Source organism: Cryptosporidium bovis (assembly GCF_009768925.1).
Source record: "Cryptosporidium bovis isolate 45015 chromosome Unknown contig_20, whole genome shotgun sequence".
Classification (NCBI taxonomy): domain Eukaryota; phylum Apicomplexa; class Conoidasida; order Eucoccidiorida; family Cryptosporidiidae; genus Cryptosporidium; species Cryptosporidium bovis.
In genome coordinates this window covers 332725-355050 of record NW_027125014.1, presented here as the reverse complement: position 1 = coordinate 355050, position 22326 = coordinate 332725, and the positions used below count along the sequence as shown (strand labels likewise).

At 30.2% G+C, this 22326-nt stretch overlaps 8 protein-coding genes across 8 annotated transcripts; 5 read left to right on the top strand and 3 right to left on the bottom strand.

Moving 5' to 3' along the window:
• Nucleotides 1-185: 185 nt before the first annotated feature.
• Nucleotides 186-1359, top strand: FG379_001082 (uncharacterized protein; the record flags this gene model as incomplete). Its single annotated transcript, XM_067326685.1, has 4 exons — nucleotides 186-241; nucleotides 309-700; nucleotides 761-860; nucleotides 936-1359. 4 exons carry the CDS (start codon nucleotides 186-188, stop codon nucleotides 1357-1359), a joined length of 972 nt encoding a protein of 323 aa, XP_067184334.1.
• A 196-nt stretch (nucleotides 1360-1555) lies between these two features.
• FG379_001081 (uncharacterized protein) lies at nucleotides 1556-3452 on the bottom strand (the record flags this gene model as incomplete). The annotated part of the gene is made up of 4 exons (XM_067326684.1): nucleotides 1556-1690; nucleotides 1769-1910; nucleotides 1988-3376; nucleotides 3430-3452. 4 exons carry the CDS (start codon nucleotides 3450-3452, stop codon nucleotides 1556-1558), a joined length of 1689 nt encoding a protein of 562 aa, XP_067184333.1.
• A 561-nt stretch (nucleotides 3453-4013) lies between these two features.
• FG379_001080 (60S ribosomal L32) lies at nucleotides 4014-4427 on the top strand (the record flags this gene model as incomplete). Its single annotated transcript, XM_067326683.1, has 1 exon — nucleotides 4014-4427. The coding sequence occupies one exon, from the start codon at nucleotides 4014-4016 to the stop codon at nucleotides 4425-4427; it is 414 nt and encodes a 137-aa protein (XP_067184332.1).
• A 909-nt stretch (nucleotides 4428-5336) lies between these two features.
• Nucleotides 5337-8831, top strand: FG379_001079 (G-associated signal transduction; the record flags this gene model as incomplete). Its single annotated transcript, XM_067326682.1, has 1 exon — nucleotides 5337-8831. The coding sequence occupies one exon, from the start codon at nucleotides 5337-5339 to the stop codon at nucleotides 8829-8831; it is 3495 nt and encodes a 1164-aa protein (XP_067184331.1).
• Nucleotides 8832-9038: 207 nt separating this feature from the next.
• On the bottom strand, nucleotides 9039-10499 carry FG379_001078 (uncharacterized protein; the record flags this gene model as incomplete). The annotated part of the gene is made up of 4 exons (XM_067326681.1): nucleotides 9039-9179; nucleotides 9242-9536; nucleotides 9626-10310; nucleotides 10463-10499. 4 exons carry the CDS (start codon nucleotides 10497-10499, stop codon nucleotides 9039-9041), a joined length of 1158 nt encoding a protein of 385 aa, XP_067184330.1.
• A 426-nt stretch (nucleotides 10500-10925) lies between these two features.
• Nucleotides 10926-11876, top strand: FG379_001077 (zf-C3HC4 zf-CCCH zinc finger; the record flags this gene model as incomplete). The annotated part of the gene is made up of 1 exon (XM_067326680.1): nucleotides 10926-11876. The coding sequence occupies one exon, from the start codon at nucleotides 10926-10928 to the stop codon at nucleotides 11874-11876; it is 951 nt and encodes a 316-aa protein (XP_067184329.1).
• Nucleotides 11877-12713: 837 nt separating this feature from the next.
• On the top strand, nucleotides 12714-18221 carry FG379_001075 (DNA-directed RNA polymerase III C1 subunit; the record flags this gene model as incomplete). The annotated part of the gene is made up of 1 exon (XM_067326678.1): nucleotides 12714-18221. One exon carries the CDS (start codon nucleotides 12714-12716, stop codon nucleotides 18219-18221), a length of 5508 nt encoding a protein of 1835 aa, XP_067184327.1.
• Nucleotides 18222-18908: 687 nt separating this feature from the next.
• FG379_001074 (alpha-glucan branching enzyme) lies at nucleotides 18909-21845 on the bottom strand (the record flags this gene model as incomplete). Its single annotated transcript, XM_067326677.1, has 1 exon — nucleotides 18909-21845. One exon carries the CDS (start codon nucleotides 21843-21845, stop codon nucleotides 18909-18911), a length of 2937 nt encoding a protein of 978 aa, XP_067184326.1.
• Between the last annotated feature and the right edge of the window lie 481 nt (nucleotides 21846-22326).

Genomic DNA, 22326 nt, shown 5'->3' with positions numbered 1-22326 from the left:
GTATAAACGTCGGTACCCGCACTATTCTAATTATATACCGGCGCAAATTATGATTAGTATAATATGAAACAATACCACGTGTGTTTTTATTAATCACGTGCACAAAATTGCACTAAGATTATTTTCAAGATACGTTTTTCCTATTCTTCAAGAGTATTTTTTATTTGGAGGAATATCTTCCTTTGATGATTAAATTTGGTGATAGAACAGATAATGACACTGAAACTGAATATTTATATGCGTAAGTTAGTGTAAAGTATGGATAGTATTAGAGTACGAAAAAACATTTACTTATTAACTTTTTAAAGAGAAAATTCCGTGAAAGCAATAAAGCACAACTCTGATACCCTTGATACAATAATAAATAGTGAAATAGAATATTGTATATTATGTGGGATAGAAAACAAAAATGAATTCGAAGAAAAAAGCAACTTCAAATTTAATGATAAAATAATTTGCTATGATTGTTTGTTAAAGTTACAAAATGAAACCAACTCTATGTTGATAGAAGAATTGGAGGTGAAGAACCAGATTAATACTAATTTAAAAATGGGTTTGGAAGAGCAACTTCAAATAATATCAAAGTGCAAGTATTTCATTACTACTCTGGAGGAAATAATATCGCTTCAGGATTTGTGGAAAAGTATATGTGATGTTAAAAACTGCGAAGGAGTACAAAGTCTATTATATGAAAGTCATGGTTAGTTTTTTATCATTTTAAACTATTATTATTTATTTGTTTTGATTAACTTGTGAATAGCCGGAATACAAAGATGGAACCAAAAAAACAGACAACTAGAAACTGAAAACTCAAACTTAAAGTCTCAAATAAATCAACAAATATCCAACATATCTATACTGTAAGTTTGGTTGCGTTGTTTTTCAAATAAATATTTAAAATTAATGCAATACTTTTACTCATTTAAATTGAATAGTGAATCGCATATTAGAAGCTTACAAGACGACTATAATCAGTCTAAAGATATCATTGATACATACAAGAGAGTTAAAATGGAGAGTGACAATTTTAAGAGTATTGCTAGTGAGTCTACAAGTTTGATGGAGAAGTTTAAAATTGAGAATGATGGGCTTAGAGTGAGATGTTTTAAGTTGGAGCAAAGGGTAAAGGAATTGACTAACAATTATGGATTTGAAAAGCCTCTGCTCAACAGTAACAATAACCACAGTAATCCCTACAGCCTGAATTATTTTACATTAAGAACACTCTCAATGGGAATACAAAATGACTATAATCCATCTTTGATTATAGAAAATTCGACGGATATCTTTAGCAATCGCCAACTTCTGAACTGCGTTGAAAATTTTATTTACTACCTAAGAGGACTTATTTGCTGGTAAATGTTGTTTATAATCAATAATTTACCAAATTAACGGTGGAAATTCCTTGATATTAACTAATAATGAGTATTATTTTTAAATATATAATTACATTGATAGCGTTTAATCTAAATTCTACCTAAAATATTGTGATTTGTAATATCTTTGGACTAGGCCTCACTACTTTAATAATAAATCAATGTTAAATGGCAATATGTCAAAACACAACACATATTTCATTGTTATTATTGTTTATAATAGGACACTTATTGCAAATTACAGAGAAAAATTCAAATATATGGTGTGAATTAATACCACTTTTAACTTGGGTTTTTATTGTTTTTCTGTTTTTCTGAAAAAAAAGAAAAAGAAAGATTAATGTTTTCAATTAATAAACTTTTTGTTCCATATATTTATAAATGAAACCTACATTTCCCAAAATAAGTAATTCATTAAATAATGTTAAAAATTTACTTGAATTATCTATAAATTGAAATACTGAACCAATAAATAACCTTTTTGATTCAATAGTGAATACTTTTACCTTCGATTCACTTAAATATTTAAAGATTCTATGAAAATTATTTAAAATTATAATGATAAATATGCAATATTTGATTTATTCGACAAATAAAATATATTTACTTACCTTTTTGTTAGTTTTGAATACTTGTTAAATAAAACAGTAATTCCATGCTCTATATTTTTTATATTTTGCATCCAATAATTCACATTTTGTCCAATATAGTTGCTTTGATCAACTTCAAAACCTTGTTTGTGTTCAAATAACTCATAAATCATTTTAATCTCTTTTTTTGAAATAATTTCATCTAATAAGTACGGGCATTCACGCTCTATATTGTTAGTGATATTATTTTTAATATCTACCCTTTTGAATATATAACTACCGGTTATACCAACACATATTTTATAAATCAAATATCTTTGTTCCATATAATTCGAGCCACTTAAATGTACAATCCATGAATCCCTATATACAAATTCAATGTCGTTAGTTTTTAAAATATCACTTTTCAATCTAATTATGTTGTTAAAGTACTTATTTGGAAATACATTCACCCCATCTATAAAAGAAGCTTCAATATTGCTTTTGTTTTCATTAACATTAATGTTCCTAAAATAGTCATGCTTATACAATTCATTTTTATTTCCCACTTCCAATAAATACTTTCTTTTCTTACAATATTCATATATTAAGTCAATATTAAGTCTATTTGTTTCATTTAGCAGTAATATAACAATGTTTTGATCATTTAACCCCGTTATACTCCATTCAGGCACGTATGACAATATGGACTGAGTTTTTTGCAATGTTATAACTTCCAAAGAAAACAACAATGTCTCCAATTTAGTTAGTGATAATATCATTACCCCTGTATTTATGATATAGTTTTTATAATCACAGTTGTCATCTACTGAAATGCATAAGAAAAAATCACGTCCGCTTTCACTTATTGCCTTGTTTAAATAATAATCAATTTTAATATCAAAGTTTGTAATCATTGTATCTGTGTCTAAATAAAGCAAATATTTTTCTTTATGGCCTCTCATATCATCATTTGTATCAATTAATTCATAATAAATTTTGATTATGCCTAAATATCTCCAATAATGTGGATATAGACATTTAACCTTATTTACACAATCTAAGTGTAAATAACAATATTCATGCTTTTTTGCATAGTTTATTCTATTTGTTAGTAACCACTCATTTTCTTTGTATAACTTATCACCACTTGTTAATATAATAAAGTCACAGTTTACTATTTCATTGTTATTTGGAGTATATATTCTTATTAATTTATAGTTATCAAGATTTCCCCAATCAGGAAGCCACGATTTCACTATTTTTTCATTGTAATCAAAACATAATACAACTTGTGATGTATAAAGCTTTATTATTGTCTCCAGTATAAACCCCAATATCAATACTGCAATAACCTTTTTTCTCACAACATTTTTAATGGAGTCTTTTATTTCTATTCTACCTTTATCTGTTTTCACTACTATCTTTGCTCTATAGCTTTTTCTCCCAATATTTATTTATTTTATTTATCGTTTCTATTATACCTTTCACATGCAAAATTGGTCATTTTTTTCTTTATTTACAAATGCTATTTTTAATTTTGAAAAATTTAGGCGGCGACATGTTGCCGCCTACACATATAAGTACCTTAACAATTTTTATGAGACAGTTTTCCATTAAATATTATTATAATGGGTTATAAATTAAATTACATTTAATTATAAATACAAGTGTATTAAAACAAGTTAAAGTTGAGACAATAAATTATTTAATTACAAGAAAATATATGTCTCAAAATATTTAGAGCAAAAAAAGCATACATATATTTTATATGAGAAAAGAATTGTAATTAAAAAACCGGGTTTTTTTCGAATTTACTTATATTTCCTTCAATAAAACCAAATTCTATAGGAGTTTGTTGAGAATATATTTATAAATATCCAGGAACTTGACTTTTGGACTGTAGTTCGATCTACTGAAGTGACTGTAAATATAAATAGTTACTGCAATTAGTTGAGAAGGTTATTTATAATTTTCGGTAAATATTTGACTTTACGGACAAAAATTACAATAAAAGTAAGAAAAACTATTTGTCAGAAAAGGTCATTGTCGATATTAGATAAAGAAAATGGTGTTATCTACTTTTAAGAGCAAACCAAAGAAGAAAATAGTTAAGAAACGAACGAAGCGTTTTACACGTTTTCAATCGGATCGTTTCTTGAGAGTAAAGCCAAACTGGAGAAAACCTAAAGGTATCGATTGTCGTGTAAGAAGGAAATTCAAGGGTAATTATTTGATGCCAAAGATAGGATATGGAAGTAATTCAAAAACCAGAAAAATGCTTCCAAATGGTTTGTATAAATTCACTGTTTCAAATCCACAAGAAGTTCACATGTTATTGATGCACAACAAGACATTTTGTGTAGAAATAGCCTCTGGAGTGAGTAGCAGGAAGAGAAGAGAAATATTAGAAAGAGCAGAACAGTTAAATCTAACTGTTTTAAATAAAAATGCGAGACTTGCAATTGAAGAAGACGAGTAATTTAGATTCAAACAATCTGATTATTACTTAATTTTCAATTATAAATAAGTATTATTTTTGAATAATAGGTTAAAATTTCTCTCATCTTTTTTTTATGTAGCTAATCAACTTGTGACTTGTTTTCATTGATTCAACTTGCATTTGGTTTTCTACTACTATTCGTCCCTTCCTTGTTCTGAATCGTAGATGTGCAGTTACTGCACTTTTTGTGATTTTATTGAATTTCTAATGTATATGTACTTGTTTCGTGCTGATATCAGCGTCTTAATAAAGTTCGGTAGATGTTCGCAATTTGTTTTTGTGCAACTTGTCTAGAGAATTGTTGCTCATTGTTTCTTAACTATCATAATATTCATTTTTTTGTAACAAACTATATTGAATAAGTTCGAAATAATTACGTTGATGTTTATTTTTTTCAATTTTAAAATCTCCCCTGACTCGGAATATTAATATTTAAATTAAGAAATAACTTAACCTTATAAATTAAGGACACAATGAAAATACTTATATTTATAAACATATAAATTTATTTTTGTGAGAAAACAAACTAATATAATAATAAAAGCAATATTAATAAATACATGCATTTAAATTGATATTATTTATTTACGTTTAAAATATCAACACCATAAATTCTAAGCCATATAACAAAACTATAACATCTATTTGTATTTTGAATTCATTGTTAATTACGAAGTATTAGAATAAGTAATACTATATATAAGATTATTATTACAAAATAAAATGCGAATAAAAATACAATAATTGAAAAATTAACAGAAAATAAAGCTATATTAACACAATGTAAATTATATTTCAAAATATATATTTGTAAATTGAAGTATATTATTTTAAGTATAGAATTATAAATAAAATAGAGTGTCTAGAGTATAATTTTTTTAATAGAAAATGAGATTTAGCAAAAAATTACAACATTATATAAATCAAAAATATAGTCAACATTATTTATCATACAGAGAACTTAAAAAGGCGATAAAATTAATAACAGGGTCGGATACATCTAGTTATACAATAAATGAAGTAACTAACAATTTTGGTAATACAAAAGCACTATCAGGTTCCATTTATAGGCCGGCAGAAAGTAGATTTATGGATTTATTAAACCATGAATTGGATAAAATCAATTCATTTAGTAAGATAATGTTCAATGAAATTAAGGATTCCCTTATAAATATACAAGAATACTTAAATCAATTGAACAGTGGATCTGTTGATGAAAAATGTAAACTTCCAGAAGTAAATAGTGGAGATAATATAGGTAACATATTCAAGGAAACAATAACATTCGAATTATTGGAGGATATAATTTCCCCAATAATTGAACAACTTGATAAAAAAAGTGATGAAATAATATTCTTGGAGAGCTACCAAAGGTTGAACTATACTGGATTCAGAAAAATAACGAGAAAATACGATAAGATAAATAAATCATCGTCTTCATCGTGGTATTTAGCCAGACTTGCAAGAGAACCATTTATGAATATGAATCTGGACATGCTTCTTGGGTATTTATCATTTTGTTACGAAAAGATAGAAGAACTAAAGATGAGGGTCGGCAAAAAAATAAAAAAAGAATACGAATCAAATACATCGTTTTCGTTATCATCCTCATTTGAATTACATTCTAAACATCTTATTTTACCTGATGATATAATGAAGGTAAAAGTTTTGCTTTTAAAGACTGTTCCTCTATTTTCAATAGGATTGCTAAAAGCACATTATTTGTCTAAAACGTATGGAAAGGGAGTTGTTACGATTAAAGAAGCTGAGAAAGAAAAGAGCAATTTAAAAACATCACATCCTTTATTAATGTCTTCTGGCAATACTCAATCAAATTTGTTACCCACCTTATTAGGGAATGCGAATGAAAGCAATATCTGCCCTCCATCACTTCCTCATTTTCCAGTTTCCTTCTCCCTCCCATACTCATCATCTCCAAAATCAAGTTTAGCTTCTTCCCAAATACACTCTTCAGTAAGTAACCAAACATCTTCATATATAACATTGCAAACAACTACAATATCATATTTGTATTTTGATAACGAGGAGTACAGTGAATACCACAGAATAAGAAATATAAGAAAAAGATTTTCATCACTTTCATTTAGTTCATCCACTTGCAATTTAGACAATAACAATACTAATTTTGAGGATGATAGCATACAATTAAATAAGCATATTTCGGCTTATTCAAATATAGACGAGGAATTAGTTCCAAAAAAGTATCAGGACTATACCTTTAGATTGAGATGGTATGGCGATAATGATGGTAACCCGGAACAGTGGTTAAATTTAGATTGGGTACATCCGACTGAACCATGTTGTTCAATGGTTGAATGGTTCGACCCAAAAGTTGTTTCTATAGATGAATCAGGCAAGAATAGTTTAAGTAATAATATCAACACTGGGAACGATGGGATTAAATTTTCAAGCAAGTTAAATAATTTGAGTAGTAAAACAATGTTAATACAACAAAAAGACGTTTACCATATAATTAAAACATATGGTAATTTAAAAAGGGCAAGTAAAAACTCGATTACATCGAATAAATTTGACATAAAATCGTATTTAAATGACTCTTTTGGGAGAAAATTAACACAAGATCAAATATTATTAATAAGTTGTTTTGTTGATTTTATAAAACATAGAAGATTAGGACCTTTTATTCATTTATGGTTTGAGAGAACCAGTTTTGTTAACACTAACATGGGAATATACGTTCATATAGATAACAACTGGAAAATAGTTCCAGAAATGGATGAAAATACATTAATTAACGAGAACAGCGTTAATAAAGACTGCTCTGAAGATTTGAATGAGCTTATTAAAGATAGTGAAATTTATGACCATGAAATTGGAGTATCAAATTTAAGCTCTAGTATAAGACAGTCCACTATGTATAATACATATATTGTTTATTCACAGACAGAAGCAATGGTTTCAGAAAACATCAAAACTATACCTCATGCTATTATGAGTGTAAGCATAATTAACCCAAACATCATTAATAATAATAGCAATACTAGCAGTAGTATCATTAGTGAACGTACCGTATTAAAGGATGATCCAAGAGAAGCACTGAAAGATATATTTGGATTGGTATCAGTTTCAGAAGTTACTGGTTTTTCAAACATTGAGACTTGCACAGCTCTTTTATTTAGTCACAAGCTCAAAGAAGTTCCACACTGGTTTAACTATATAATACTTGATTCTGATAATCAGCAGGAACCAAATAATAACAATAGTGCCGTTAAGGACTCAAATTCAGATTCACAGTCACTATCAGACGTTTCCTGTAACAAATCATTCAATAAATCATCTTTAAATGAGGATTATCGCAACAAATTAAATACTCAAATTGATTATAACAAAAATTTTTCATCTAACTCTGTTAATTTAAACAATAATGTATTGGGTACTTCCAAAATTGATGTACTTCATACTGGAAATAATTCAAGAATAATACATGATCAGGAAGCAACTGCACAAAGGGAAGCAAATTTACTAATTGGTGGTGAATTTCAAAATAGCCCTATTCTTTCTTCCCTTGAAAGTAACATTACACATAAAGGCATTAACAACATTCGGATTAATAATGACCACAATAACAATTTTTCTGTTGAAAAAACAGAGATTCATCCACATTCTCTTAGTATATCACTTTTAAATGGAGAACAAGTAAACAGAGAAAACATTAGTATCAGTATAAATAACAATCACACTCTTATAGGAAGAATTTGTAATTACGTTAGTAATTCAAGGATTTTTGGACAGTTTAGAAGAAGAGAATGCCTAAATTTTGGTAATAATAACTGCAGTATTGAAGGTTTTGCAAGTAGAGAGAGAAAAAACACATTGATCTCAAAAAAAATGAATGTTACGTCTTCAACAGTACGTGTTGAACCGAAAACATTCTTTGCAAATGAGCGAACACTTTTACAGTGGATGAATATGTCTGTATTACTTGCTACTATTTCAATATCATTATTGAGTTTTGGCACTCAAATAGGGCAAATATGTGGTCTTATTATGGCACCAGTAGGCATATTCTTCATTGGCTACTCTTATTACATCTACATTAAGAGAAATAAAGCACTTGAAAATAAAGAACCTATTTCATATAATGATAAATTTGGTCCTACATTATTAGTTCTATGTTTAATTGTCTCATTAACATCAGTTTTACTGCTAAATATTATTGTTGGTACTAATAAACACAAATCATTTATCAATGTGGGAGGGGGGAATAATGGTTACATAGATTATGATTTACATAATAGGAATTATGGAATTTACAGTGAAAATGGTGCTAAACCAAGATACATAAATAATAACATTGGTCACAATCGTAATCAAAATTATGATGGATCTTCATACATGTGATTAAAAGTTTCAATACCTTTTTGGAAGTTGTGTATTTAGTATTAAAAATGAATGTATTTTAACATTTAAACAGAGATTTTAAGTGAGTTGGGGTTATTTTTCTTTGAAGTTTTGTTTATTAAATATTAAGTAATTTACATAACATAAATCTTTAAATTCTATTAGCTACGTATCGTATATAAATGTAAAATAACAGATGGCTACCAGTTAAATGCTTACTTTTTCATCATCCCCCTCATTTATTTTGCATTCGTAGTTACTTTTAAACTCTATTACTATGTTTTCTACTACTTTAGATATAGACTCCTTACTCAAATCCTTATCGTATTTCAATTTAATGATCTCCTTCTTCGATTTTAGTTATTTATTTAACAAATAAATTCTTGTATATCGTAGTTATGTAAACTTACTATTATATTGTTTATTAAATCAAGTTTGCTCATCCAAAATATCCACATTTCATATTGATCTACAGGATCTGGTTCCCTCAGTATTATGTAAGAATCACCGGTATTTAAACGGCTAATATTTAAATTTAGGTCTTTTGAAGAAAGAATCTCATAATACTCCTTTTTTTCTTTTTGAGTAATTAACCTAAACCCTATTCCAAAAAAAATTAAAAACGAACTTTTTCTTTCTCCAAATGACTGAAAAAAAGATTCATTACTTAATCTTATCAAACGAAATTTAATGTCTGATGGATCTCTTTAAAGTTTTTTTAAATTGGATAAATTTATTTAATAGGTTGGCAAACCAATATAATTTTTGTTCACTGTTTTAAATGCGTAACTTACCTCAGTATACATCCAATTAGGTCTGATACTTTTTCTAGACTAAGATAAAAATTTAACAGTGTTTCACACTCGAATAAAAGTCTTACTACTCCATCTTTAATATAATTATTCAGAGTGTATTCTAATTCATTTACATTTACTAATTTACCATATTCATATTCCAATTCATTTACATATGTAACCAGGTTATTAACAACATCATTTATTCTATTTTGCTTGCTTATTTCCTCTTGTGTTAAACGGTCTAACTCATTTTTTTTTCTAAGTTCCTCATCCTCTTTTTCTTTGAGTCTCATTCGTCTTGCCTTCTCTTCCAAATAAGTCTCTTGAACCCCTTCTTCTATTCTCTTTTTTAATTCTTCTTCTTTCTTTTTCCTTTCATTAGCGTCTAGCTCCAACAACTTCCTTCTGTACTCAGCTTCTATCGATTCGAATATTGGATTAAGTTGTTCCTCAAATATCTGATCTATTATTTCAAATCTCTGACACATATTTCTCATCTTGTCTAACATCTTTGGTCCATATATTTGCCTGTTTGGATCTTTAATAGATAAAAATTTCCCATATTTCCTTGTTTTTCTCATAAGAAAGTCCATTTTATTTCTTAATGAAATATAATCATCCAGTCCTTTTGAAATATCACCCTTGTTTAGCTCAAGCAATTCACCTACAATAAACTCCACCTCTAATGTAATGGAAAAATTAACGGACAAGAATTAGTCATTTTCACCGATCATATAAATATTTATTTATTTAAAATATAAAGTTTATCCTTCTTATTAAGCATATTTACTAATTTTTTTAATATTATCTCGGTACCTGTTTATGTAAACTGACCTTCAAGCATATTTAGTGTTTTTTGCGTCTCAGTCATTTTATATATTAAGGAAACAGAATCAAGAAAACTACTCTATAAAACCCTGTTCACACAGAAAACACACATATTATCGTTAATTAGCTAACCTATTTTAAATTTGCTTTCGGTGTCTGGTATATTTAAAGTGAATCTTCGGCGGGAGATTTTTTTGCTAATAATTAAATATGAAATCTAATGGTCAAAAAGATTACATACATTTAATGGTAAAAAATAAGGGATTTGGAACTGTTTTTCCACCAGAACGAGAAAAATAACAATAATATAAGTTGCTGTAATTTAAAAATAGTAATACTGAAATGTAAAGAATTTGTTTTCTTTTGTTTCTGCACAAATTACATTATTTACTCTTAAGTACAAAATTGTAGCTTTGTAAAATAGCGATAACAACTATTCAAAAAACAATAACGAGTAAAAGTATACGGGATGTTTAGAAAGAGAAATGTGAATAAAGATAAAACACGTTCTGTACACGATGTCAAGGGTGAAGAGGTTGGTATAGATATAAATGGAATTAAAGATAGTTTTAACAGTGATCATACAAATATTAAGTTTAAAAAAAAAGAGGAGAAAGCACATTTGATAACAGATATAAATAATTTAAAGGGTCATCTTCTAAATTTCTCATCAGAAAATTCAATTGATGATCAAATTAAAAACAAAACTGAAAATGAAAAAGCCACTTTAATATCGCAAAAAAGTAATATAAAGTTTAGCAAGGACAATTATAATATATTAAATAACCGTGATATGACTATAAGTAACTTTGATGAGTACACTGACAGTGACAATACAAAAAATAAGTATAATAAAAATATTTATACAAGACGTAGTTTTGATACTATAGAATCTAGAAATTCTAATATTAAACAAACATTAGTGATTGATTACCAACATGATATTTGTAAGGACTACAAAGAAACAGGATATTGTGGCTTTGGTGATACGTGTAAATTCTTGCATGACAGGAGTGATTTCACCAGTGGTTGGAAACTAGATAGAGAGTGGAATGAACAAGTGAAAAAAAAGTTAAAATTGAACTCTGGTTCGAATTTGTGTGATAATAGCAATAATGAGCAAGAAAATGACAATGATAAATTGCCTTCATATTGTTTTATTTGTAAAAAAAAGTGGGTTTACAACGAAAATTGCAATCCTGTTGTTACGTTATGCAAACATTACTTTTGTGAAAAATGTGCTTTTAGTCAATATACAAAAAGTTCTAGATGCTTTCAATGCAACACTCCGACACGCGGTACATTTAATACCGCCGAGAATGTTTTAGCTGCAATAAAATCTGGCATATTTGATTTTGAGCAAGATTCTGAAGATGGTGAATATGAAGACAAAAGTGAGAGCGAGCAGGAGCGGGAGTGAAGACGAAACAAAAAATGAAATTGAATTGGACTTGGACTTGGAAGACGGAAGGGACGTACTTTCTTAGAACGATGACTAAAAGTAAGAAATTGATATAATTGTTATGGAAGTAAGGAGTGGCTAAGTGCACCTATGTTAGAAACTTGTGGGTGATGCACTCAATTTTTCTGAACTACTGTTTATGTAATACAATTCATAATCGATTATTGTAGAATCTCCAGTTGTTACTTTTGTTTATTCATACTTTTGTTGTTCATAACTTATACTCGAATAATTATTTATGTTGTGTATTTATATTATTTTATCTACCCATGATATTTTTACAAAATCGTCTTTATAATAGCTTCTTTTTGCAACTTATAAAATCTTAATTTCAAGATCCGGTTACCTTTGACCATACTTGACTGGTAAATTACTGCCGCAAAGTGGCGGTATGTTTATAATTAAAAGCAAACCAATTTAAACCTATGTTTATTAATGTGGTTATAATAAAAATTAGTTACTTTTTATCTCTTTTTCAGTCTGATTTCAAGGCGAGCATATTCTTGTATGGACAATGATTTAACTGGCAGCATGTAACAGTGTTTATGAAGATATGTCTTGCAAAATAAATTAATGAGACAGGTTATGTAATACTGTAGTCAAGCAAATATTTTTTGTATCAGGATAGCATACAAAGTCGGGGATACGGAAAGGGATAAATATTAATTTTTATAAGAATATAGTATTTTAGGTTTGGCAAAAAAGTTTATAAACAGAAACAATAGCAACTATTGCCTCTAATATACAGCTCAACTTAAGGACTAACATTTCAATACACATTAATTACAAACAAAAATGTCAGAAATTAGAGCAAAGTTGAAAATGGGTAACTTTGAGTTAGAAATTTCAGAAGGTATAAATAAACCTAAGGAAAGTGTATTAAATGTTTCTAGAAGAAGAGATATAGAAGCAGTGGAATTTTCAGCTTTGGGAAGTGATGAAATAGCACGTTCAGCACATATGGAAGTGGTGCACAGAGAGATATATAAACCAATGACAAATATACCTCTTCAGGGAGGAGTTTTGGATTTAAAATTGGGAGCGAATAGAGCAGATGCACAATGTTCCAGCTGCGGTGGCAGTTTAAGGACATGTGGGGGGCATTGGGGTTATATAGATCTACAGCAACCAGTGTTCCATGTAGGTTATTTTAAACACTTATACGGAATACTTTGTTGTATATGCAAAAATTGTGGTTCCTTTCTAATAACAGGTGAAGAAAAAAAGCAACATTTAACTAAACTCCGTCAGTCATATTCAATAGCTCATTCATATAGACTCCAATTTAGAAAATTGGTAGACAGATGTAAGAAAGTAAAGACATGTCCAAGATGCCACTCACAACAGGGACAATTAAGAAGGACCATAAAACCTACATTAGATCAATTTATGAAATTAACACATACAGTAAAAATCGATGGGAGGGAATATGTAGAAGATTTGACACCAGCATATGTTCAAACATTATTAAAAAGAACTCCATATCAGGATTTAGATATTATGGAAATATTTAAACCAGAAAATTTACTAATTTCACGACTTCCCGTACCACCTAATTGTATAAGACCATCAGTTACAATGGGAGAATCTGGAAGTAACGAAGACGATCTAACAGTAATATTATCAGAGATAACTGACTTGAATAATATAATAAAATCACAGATGAAATCAGGTTTTCAAACATTTCAATTATTGGGTAATTGGGAATTTCTTCAATTACAATGCACGAGACTTATAAATGCAGAAGCACCTGGAGTAAATCAATTATTAGCAAGCAAAAACATTCCAAAAGCAGGAAGAGGAATATGCCAACGCTTAAAAGGAAAGGAAGGGCGTTTTAGAGGTAACTTAAGTGGAAAAAGAGTCGATTTTAGTGGAAGGACAGTTATATCTCCAGATCCTAATATAGATGTAGACGAAGTGGTTGTACCCGTAATCATAGCAAAAAAGTTAACCTACCCGGAAAGAGTAAATGCAATTAATATTGATTCGTTGAGAGAAGCAGTGTTAAATGGTCATGATATTTGGCCAGGAGCATGTTATGTATATAAAAGTAATGGAAGTAAGTCAAGTTTGAGATATGCTAATAAAAGAGTGGTGTCGGAGCGTTTAGAAATTGGAGACATTGTTGAAAGGCATATGAAAACAGGAGATATTGTTTTATTTAATAGACAGCCAAGTTTGCATAGACTAAGTATTATGTCACATAAAGTTGTAGTTATGCCGTGGAGAACATTTAGATTTAATGAATGTGCTTGCGCCCCATATAACGCTGATTTCGACGGCGACGAAATGAATCTACACATGCCACAAAATGAATTAGCTAGATCAGAGTCTAAACATTTAATGGGATTAGTTAATAATTTAGTTACCCCTAGAAATGGTGAACCATTAATAGCAGCTACACAAGATTTTTTATTGGGAATGTACATGTTAACTAGTAGGGATATATTTCTAACTAGGGATCAGTTTTCTCAATATTGCTGTTACTTTTCAAATGGACTTATTTCGATGGAACTCCCTCCTCCAACAGTATTAAAACCTGTTGAACTTTGGACTGGAAAACAAGTATTTAATATGATATTAAGACCCAATTCAAACGAAAAAGAAAGAATAGATGTATCTTTTGAACTGAAAGAAAGGGATTACGACTCAAGAAGCGATCTTAGAGACCTATGTCCGAATGAAGGTTATGTCATAGTCAGACACTCAGAATTATTGGCAGGGGCGATAGGAAAAAAAGTACTGGGTGGTGGGTCTAAAGAAGGTCTATTCTTTTATATATTAAGAGAAAATAGCAATAAAAAGAGTTCAGAATGCATGGGAAGAATCTCGAGATTTGTATCTAGATTTTTAGCTAATAAAGGAATGACTATTGGAATAGACGATGTTACGCCAAATAATGAATTACTCGTAGCCAAAAGAAAATTGCTAGAAGATGGTTATCAGAGAGTACAAGATGAGATTAACTTGTTTGAGAGAGGAAAATTAGTCCCCCATCCCGGTTTAACTCTTGAAGATACTCTTGAGCTTAAAGTTAAGAAAATACTGGATGAGATTAGAAATGAAGCAGGTAGAGCTTCACATCAAAGTCTCCCTCCAAATAATAAACCTTTATTGATGTACTTATCTGGAGCAAAAGGACAGCTGATTAATATAGCTCAAATGGTTGCTTGTGTAGGTCAACAAAATGTTGCTGGTCAAAGAATACAAAATGGATTCACAAATAGAACTCTTCCACACTTTAAGATGAACTGTGTAGATGGAAGAAGCAGGGGATTTGTAGGAAATAGCTTTTTTTCTGGACTACAGCCTGATGAGTTTTTTTTCCACACAATGTCTGGAAGAGAGGGTCTAGTTGATACTGCAGTTAAGACTGCGGAAACGGGATATATGCAAAGAAGACTTGTTAAAGCATTGGAAGATTTGTGTATTAAATATGACCAAACTGTAAGGACTAGTGACGGACAAATTATACAGTTCGTTTATGGCGATGATGGGCTAAATCCAATGCTTATGGAGGACAAACTAGCACTTATTAACTTTGAAAAATTATTCAAGCATATTTACTCGTTCACTAAAGTTCATTCTAATCTATTTTACTTATTCAAAAACATTATTCTTGATAAAGTACGAAACTCGACTAAAAATACTATTAAATACACTACGAAAAGTCACTTTTATTCCAATAAAGATGCTAAGATATTGCCACCAACAAGTTATATAACTAATCATCTTACTCAGCACTTCGAATACTATTTGATTAATAATAAAAAAATAGATTCTGGGTTAACACCGGAACTATTTATCACATTTGATACATCTAGAGGTACGGATGTATTACAAGATAATAACACAGTAGAAAGTAAGACTGTACTATTTGATGAACTGGATAGGTTGGTTAAAGAAGAGTATGAAAGTAAGAGAGAAAGAATGTGTATGGATAATCATAGATTGGTGTCGATTTGTGGAGAAGTTGACAATGTTAGTAATGGAACACATATAGCCGTGAAAAAACACAAAAAGGATGATGTTAATGTGAAAATGGATGTAGATGATTCAATTAAAAAATGTGACAAAACAAAAAGGACAAGGAGAAACTCTTTGTATATTGAGGCTGAGAATGAAAATAATGATAACAAAATAACGGCTGATCGAAATTTTGAAGGTGAATTCAACTTTGATTATCTCTTTTTTGGAAAAGAAAACAAAGAATTGCCAAAGTACATAACAGATAAGCTGGAAACGCTAAAAGTATGGTACTCTAGATACAGTTTAGAGTGGTGTAGGAGTAATGAAACATGCATATGTATGAGAGATAGTGTATTGACATATTACATAATACATAGACACTTGCCAAAATTGGATGTGAATGTACCATTACTCCCATTTGAAATGTTGGAATGGTTGGACTTTTTGATTAAAATGACGAGAGAGTTGATTCCAAGTTCACTATTAATGCATCAAAAAGTTTCTCTATTAGAAAAGCCAACGCATCAAGAAAAAACCAAACAGGTAAATATATTCTCAAACAATTTAAGAGATTTTTTGATTAAATATATTGAGAGAATAACAGAGTATAGAAAATCCCAAGGAGAAAAATTGGGGGTTATTGTAAGTGAATACGAGGAAATAGTAAAAGAGTATAATAAGGATTCAAAAATTGATTCATATTGGATTAATAATGTAAGTAAGAAAGATAAAGATTTTGCTAGAATATTAGAATTTACAAAGAAAGTTTGTGGAAATGAGGAAGAAGAGAGACAATTTTTGGAAGGATTCATGGTATATGCAAGAAGATTTTACTCAGTAGAGTCGAATAGTAGTAACAATGGTAATAGCAATAATTGTGGTGACTTAGAAGATAGTAGTGATATAAAATTGGAGGAATTAAGCCCTAAAAGTAAAAAAAGATCAAATACCACTCAATACTGTGCTGTTTCAGCTAGATCTTCGAAAAGGAGGATAATAGATGGAGACGAAAGCGAATATAGTATTGAAGATAAGGTTAATAATTTAATGTTAGACAATAAAAATTTTGTTCGTTTTAATAAGGAGTTTTCTATAACAGTGAGACAAATGTATGAATTTATGAGGATAAGTTGGATAAAGTACATGAAATCAATAGTTGAGCCTGGGGAGGCAGTTGGAGCAATTGCAGCACAGTCAATCGGTGAACCAGGTACCCAGATGACATTAAAAACATTTCATTTTGCAGGTGTTGCCAGTATGAATGTAACATTGGGAGTTCCAAGGATAAAAGAAATAATAAATGCAGCGACAAAAATACTGACGCCTATTATAGAAGCAAAGCTGGAAAATGATTCTGACTATAAATTTGCTCAAATAGTTAAGGGAACTATTGTTAAGACCACTTTGGGTGAGGTTATTACTAATCTAGAAGAGGTTTATTCACAAAATGGGGTTTTTATAAATATAACTCTCTCAGAGAAGGCAATAAGAGGTCTTTATTTGGATATAAATGCTTATTCTGTAAAGGATTCAATAATAAGTCACGGACCAATAAGTAAAATCAAGCTTAAACCTGAAGATATTCATATATTGGATACTTGGAGAATTTCCATTAACATTGGAGGAGGGATTGTCCAAGGAAATGGTTCTTCAACAAATGGAGGCAATGTTAATGTTTACTTTCAAACACAACTTTTAAAAAAGGGACTTCAAGGGGTTATTGTAAATGGAATTCCTGGAGTTAGAAGAAGCATTATTAGACAGGATGACCGAATAGATGAAAAAACTGGCATCAAAAAGAAGTGTTATAGTCTTGCTGTTGAAGGATATGGCTTGTTAAAATTAATGGGAATTAATGGCATAGTTGGTACAAGTACAATATCCAATCACGTCATAGAAACTAAAGAAGTTCTTGGAATTGAAGCGGCTAGGCAAGTTATTATACAAGAAGTTCTCAAGTGTATGGATGCCTATAGTATGGATATAGACTTGAGGCATATTCAACTTTTATCGGATATCATGACTTTTAGGGGCGATGTTCTAGGTATATCGAGATTCGGCATACAAAAAATGAGAACTTCTACTCTTATGCTTGCTTCTTTTGAAGAAACAAACGAACATCTTTTTGAGGCTGCATTTCAAAATAGAGTTGACCCAGTCTCTGGTGTTAGTGAATGCGTAATTATGGGTAAACCTATTAAAATAGGTACTGGCTCCTTCGATATCCTTTACAATTCGCCGAATTGCGATAGCAGTCCTCTTTATATTAATAACAAGAAAGATTCTGTGGCCAAACTTTCACGTTATTTAAGTAAACTCAAAAGGGATTAAATTCGCCAAAAAGGCTCGGCTCTGTGTGAATTCTAAATTGATACAGTAGAAATTAATTTATTTTAATTAAAATCAATTTATAGCTCAATAAGGATAAAGGAAATACATGTATGAATACCCAAACATGCTGGACACAATATAAGATAAGAAATTCTCAATTTATCTGAAAATAAAATGAAAAAAGGTAAACTATCGATATAGACGGAAGTGCATTAATATGAATAATTAATGCACGTGATTTTATCTAAATATAAACAATAGTAATATTATATATATGCATTAGAATTAGCACTTATCATTCCCCCTTCCCCATATTTTGTTTATATATATTACTAACAACCACATTGTATTGTGAGATAAATATGTTCACAACCTCCTTCGAAAATGATTATTCTTTTTTAATAAGAATAGACAGCATCAATAGGACTAGTAATTAAAAAATAGGATATTTATCAAATCACACATATGTAATATGCAACTATAATGCCTCTGTGAACTCCAACCATTCAAGTAAGCTTAGATTGAACGTTACGAAAGAAATTAAATAAACGAATAAACGAGTATGCTTCAAATTTCTAATATTAAATGATAATTAGTAAACGATTGAATAATATAGTATAAATTTATTCTTGAATAAAAAGTGAATTTGTAATATTATATGATTAAGTAACAGAAGGGTGTGAAATACTAATTACCTTCTTTTTTTGTTTGATCGTTGTTTACTTCAGGAACAATATAATTGGGTTTAAAATACATACAAGAAAATTCTGGAATATCTACCCATAGACAATAGTCCCACCCGACTCTCCCTCCATGGGATGCGGTAACAGTAGAGTTATTACCAGGGCCAAACATGGCTCCACCATATTTCCAGTCGTCGGAATTAATCAATACTTTCCACTCTTTTCCATGAGGAACGCCAATAGGATAATTTTGATACCTTCTGGAACTAAAATTACAAATAACTACTATATCATTATACCATTCCTTGTATTTTCTTAAAAAAGCAATAATGCAATCCTGGGAATTTTCGCAATCTACCCACTGGAAATTCCAAGACTCATCATCACCAGCATGTAAGCTTAAATTAGATCTGTATATTCCCAATAAATCACTTAAAAAAATGCAAACCTTTTTTCTTATATCCTCTTCGCCTTCGTGCCAATCAACTGATCTGTTTTCCTTCCACTCCCTGCCTTGAGCAATCTCAGCACCTTGGAATAAGAGCGGTCTCCCCGGGATCCCAATTTGATAACCAAAAAGAGCTTTTAATGTCCTTATTCTGTCCATATACGGTGCTCCAGTAAAACCACATTTGTCTAGCAAACTGCCCTTACCATTAACCACTTCGTCATGACTTAATGGAAGAACCCAACTCTCGTGTGACATGTATAATCCCCTAAATGTCAATTTGTTGTGTTTACTGCTTTTTTTGTCTGGTGGGGTGTACAGGTAACTTAATGTATCATTCATCCACCCCAAATCCCACTTTGCATCGAATCCTAATCCACCATCTTTTTTGGTAACTCCTTGCCAGGCTGTACTTTCTTCTGCCATCGTAAAAACTCCAGGAAATTCTTTGTGAATTACCCAGTTTAGTTCTTGAAGTAGACTAACTGCCTCTAGATTAGCATCCCCACCAAATTCATTAGGAATCCATTCACCATTAGGTCTTAAGTAATTTCTATAAAGCATTGAACTAACCGCATCTATTCTCAAACCGTCGATATGGTAACGTCTTAACCAGTGATAAGCAGCACCTAGTAAAAATGATCTAACTTCGTTTCTTCTAAAATTAAACACAGCAGTCCCCCATTGTTTGTGCTCACCCTCTCTTGGGTCTCCATATTCATATGTAGGTGTTCCATCATAGTAAACAAGACCCCATGAGTCTTTACAGAAATGAGCAGGAACAAAATCCATGAAGACACCAATATTAGCTTTATGCAACTCATTTATGAGATATTTGAAGTCGTCAGGAGTTCCCAAACGACTATACGGTGCATATTGACCAGTTACTTGGTATCCCCAACTTCCTTCAAACGGATGTTGTGCTAACGGGAGAAATTCAACATATGTAAAATTTAAATTTTTGACGTGATCAACCAAACGTTTTGCTATCTCTCTGTAACTTAGGTAATCACCGTTTTCCTTTCTCATCCAACTTGGCAAATGAACTTCGTAAATTGATATTGGTTGCCTTCTTAATTCTCCTTTAATCCCCATTTCTTTCCTTCTTTTCATCCAATCTTCATCCTCCCACTTAAAGCGGTCATCCTTGTTCTTATAAGAATCGTCGCAGCTGCTTATTATGGAGGCATATTTAGGTGGTATCTCATATTCTTGCGAATATGGATCTATTTTAACAAATATATCGTTCAAATTTGAATGGATCTCATATCCATATTTTTCTCCAGGCCCTAAATGTGGTATAAACAACTCCCAAATTCCAACTCCGTATCTCAAACGCATTGGATTGGCTCTCCCATCCCAGCTGTTCCAGTCACCTACGACCCTTACAAATTTAGCATTTGGAGCCCATACTGTGAATCTAACACCTTTAACCCCATTATACTCGATTATGTGAGAACCAAATATATTATCTACATGCCAACAACTACCAGATTGAAACAGTTTAATGTCATCATCAGACAATAACAGACCAAATGAATATGTGTCTCTAATTTTGTACTCTTTTCCAGAGTTATCATTTATATACTCAACCAGGTACTCGTAATACAATTTTCTTAAACAGTTATTGGAATCTAAATTATCATGAATATAATAATTGCATGCTACATCTGTACTGCATGTTGTATTCTCGAAAGTTAATTTGCCCTTTTTTTGAGTATATGGCGGATTGTTGTCACCATTATTGTTATTATTCTCACTTTGTTCTTGATTTGTTCTCGTTCTAATATTCTCTCCTTGCAAATTTTCTTTTAGGTCATTTTTATTATAGTTATTACTGTCATACCCGCAAAAATGAGTTCTAGCTGTTGGTATCCTATCTTTGAGAGTTCTAAAAGCCTTCTCAAAAAGCCATGTATTATTTCCATTGATATATCTATTCTCCATCTCAACAGGCGTGTTATCTAAACCTATTGAAGAAAATGAATTATCTAGTGCTTTTATTTTTACATTCTTTGCATTTCTAATCCATGCTCTTACCACATAATACTCGTATTCAGAGTCCTCACCAAATTTCTGATATCCCAATATGCTAAATGGTTCTGGATGTATTGCTTTATTTAGTAGATGCAAATCATGGTCCATTATTCTTCCATCATTAGGGACACTTTCTAGTACTTCGTAAACGTCTCCTCTATCATCAGGTATTGATGTTAATGAACTTGAATATGAAGTCGGGCTGTTTGCTGCTGTTGGAACGTAACTAGAATTAGAATTATTATTGATGTTATTGCTCATTTTATTATTTCTATTCTGCGAGTCTATTGCAAGTTCCAGATTAGACGCTGAATCTAATCTCTCCTGGCTATGGATTTTGTAGTTTATATCCTTATTTGTTAATATCTTTTTTTCAATATTTATTTCCTCTGCCTTGTTTTTTTGATTCATAAATCCCTTCATATTACAATTGCTCAATTTATCCTTTGTTAACATTTCAATTTCATTAATAAATATAATATCTGTTTTATAATCTCAATTTTAACTCTTAAGTAGCAGTATTTTCACTCTTCCTAAAATTTATTTTCTACAAAAATAAATAAATATGAAGCCTTCTGTATGCTAAAATATTATTTTTTAAATGCAACTCTTTGATTCCAATTACTAAAAAAGTAAAATTATTTCACACTTCTATTCTGCTCAGTAAACTCGCCTTTTATGAACTTTATTTTACTTTATTAATATCAATTCTTTCAAAGTATTCTCAACTTCTGTTAATATAGTGATTTATCATGTACAAATTCTTAAATTAATTGCTTATTCACAATAATAGAAAAGAATGTTTAAAACCCCGAATTCTGAACACTATTAAATGCCTATCCTTCCTCACCTTTAAACCTTTTTTAGTGTATTGTACTGCGCTTCTCCCAGACTTACAGGTAAGTTAAATTTAAATATTGAATTTACAACTGTTTCT